Below are 1,717 nucleotides of genomic sequence, written 5' to 3' on the forward strand. Positions count from 1 at the left end.
GTTGAAAATTGATTTGAGTAAGACATACCGGTTTATCCTCGAGGTTAACCTACACTATACACTCAGTGGCCGCTTTATTAGGTACACCCATCTAGAACTTGGAGTAGCGTGCAGGGTAGTGTAGTGTAGTTCAGGGTAGTAGTGTAGGGTAGTGTAGGGTAGTGTAGTGTAGTTCAGGGTAGTAGTGTAGGGTAGTGTAGGGTAGTGTGGGGTAGTTCAGGGTAGTTCAGGGTAGTGCAGGGTAGTGCGGGGTAGTGCAGGGTAGTGCAGGGTAGTGTAGGGTAGTGTAGGGTAGTGCAGGGTAGTGTAGGGTAGTGTAGGGCAGTGTAGGGTAGTGCAGGGTAGTGCAGGGTAGTGCAGGGTAGTGCAGGGTAGTGCAGGGTAGTGTAGGGTAGTGCAGGGTAGTGCAGGGTAGTGTAGGGTAGTGTAGGGTAGTGCAGGGTAGTGTAGGGTAGTGCAGGGTAGTGTAGGGTAGTCCAGGGTAGTGCAGGGTAGTGTGGGGTAGTGCAGGGTAGTGCGGGGTAGTGCAGGGTAGTGTAGGGTAGTGCAGGGTAGTGTAGGGTAGTGCAGGGTAGTGCAGGGTAGTGTAGGGTAGTGCAGGGTAGTGTAGGGTAGTGCAGGGTAGTGCAGGGTAGTGTAGGGTAGTGTAGGGTAATGCAGGGTAGTGTAGGGTAGTGTGGGGTAGTGCAGGGTAGTGCAGGGTAGTGCAGGGTAGTGCGGGGTAGTGCGGGGTAGTGCGGGGTAGTGTAGGGTAGTGTAAGGTAGTGTAGGGTAGTGCAGTGCAGGGTAGTGTAGGGTAGTGTAGGGTAGTGTAGGGTAGTGTAGTGTAGTGTAGGGTAGTGTAGGGTAGTGTAGTGTAGTGTAGTGTAGTGTAGGGTAGGGTAGTGTAGGGTAGGGTAGTGTAGGGTAGGGTAGTGTAGTGTAGGGTAGTGCAGGGTAGTGTAGGGCAGTGCAGGGTAGTGCAGGGTAGTGTAGGGTAGTGCAGGGTAGTGCAGGGTAGTGTAGTGTAGGGTAGTGTAGGGTAGTGTAGGGTAGTGCAGGGTAGTGTAGTGTAGTGTAGTGTAGTGTAGTGTAGGGTAGTGTAGTGTAGGGTAGTGTAGTGTAGTGTAGGGTAGTATAGGGTAGTGTAGTGTAGTGTAGGGTAGTGTAGTGCAGGGTAGTGCAGGGTAGTGTAGGGTAGTGTAGGGTAGTGCAGGGTAGTGTAGGGTAGTGCAGGGTAGTGTAGGGTAGTGTAGGGTAGTGTAGGGTAGTGCAGGGGTAGTGCAGGGTAGTGTAGGGGTAGTGCAGGGTAGTGAGACATAGTGACATAAGAGTCCAGGCATAAGACTTACTGTAAGCAGTGGCAGAGTCCCTCTCCTTCTGATCTTCACTGATGAACATGGTCAGAGCTGAGTAGGGCACATGGAAACACTGGAGAGGTAGAGAGAGAGAGACAGAGAGAGACAGAGAAAGAGAGAGAGACAGAGAAAGAGAGAGACAGAGAGACAGAGAGAGACAGAGAAAGAGAGAGAGACAGAGAAAGAGAGAGAGACAGAGAAAGAGAGAGAGACAGAGAAAGAGAGAGAGACAGAGAGAGAGCGGGACAGAGAGAGAGAGAGAGAGAGAGAGAGAGAGAGAGAGAGAGAGGACAGAGACAGAGAGAGAGAGAGACAGAGAGACAGAGAGAGAGATGTAGAGAGAGAGAGACAGAGAGAGAGACAGAGCGGGACAGAGAGAG

At 51.8% G+C, this 1,717-nt stretch overlaps 1 protein-coding gene across 1 annotated transcript in view; it reads right to left on the reverse strand.

Annotated features, from left to right (window-relative positions):
* LOC124017076 (sodium-dependent lysophosphatidylcholine symporter 1-B-like) overlaps nucleotides 1-1,410 on the reverse strand; it is a gene marked incomplete at its 5' end in the record, with an annotated part of 3,692 nt that extends 2,282 nt beyond the window's left edge. Inside the window, one exon of the mRNA XM_046332464.1 lies at nucleotides 1,332-1,410. Within this exon, the coding sequence (XP_046188420.1) occupies nucleotides 1,332-1,410 (79 nt within the window). The remainder of the gene's footprint in view (nucleotides 1-1,331) is intronic.
* Nucleotides 1,411-1,717: the final 307 nt, after the last annotated feature.

Source organism: Oncorhynchus gorbuscha, unplaced genomic scaffold (genome assembly GCF_021184085.1).
Source record: "Oncorhynchus gorbuscha isolate QuinsamMale2020 ecotype Even-year unplaced genomic scaffold, OgorEven_v1.0 Un_scaffold_14263, whole genome shotgun sequence".
In the NCBI taxonomy this organism is placed as follows: Eukaryota; Metazoa; Chordata; class Actinopteri; order Salmoniformes; family Salmonidae; genus Oncorhynchus; species Oncorhynchus gorbuscha.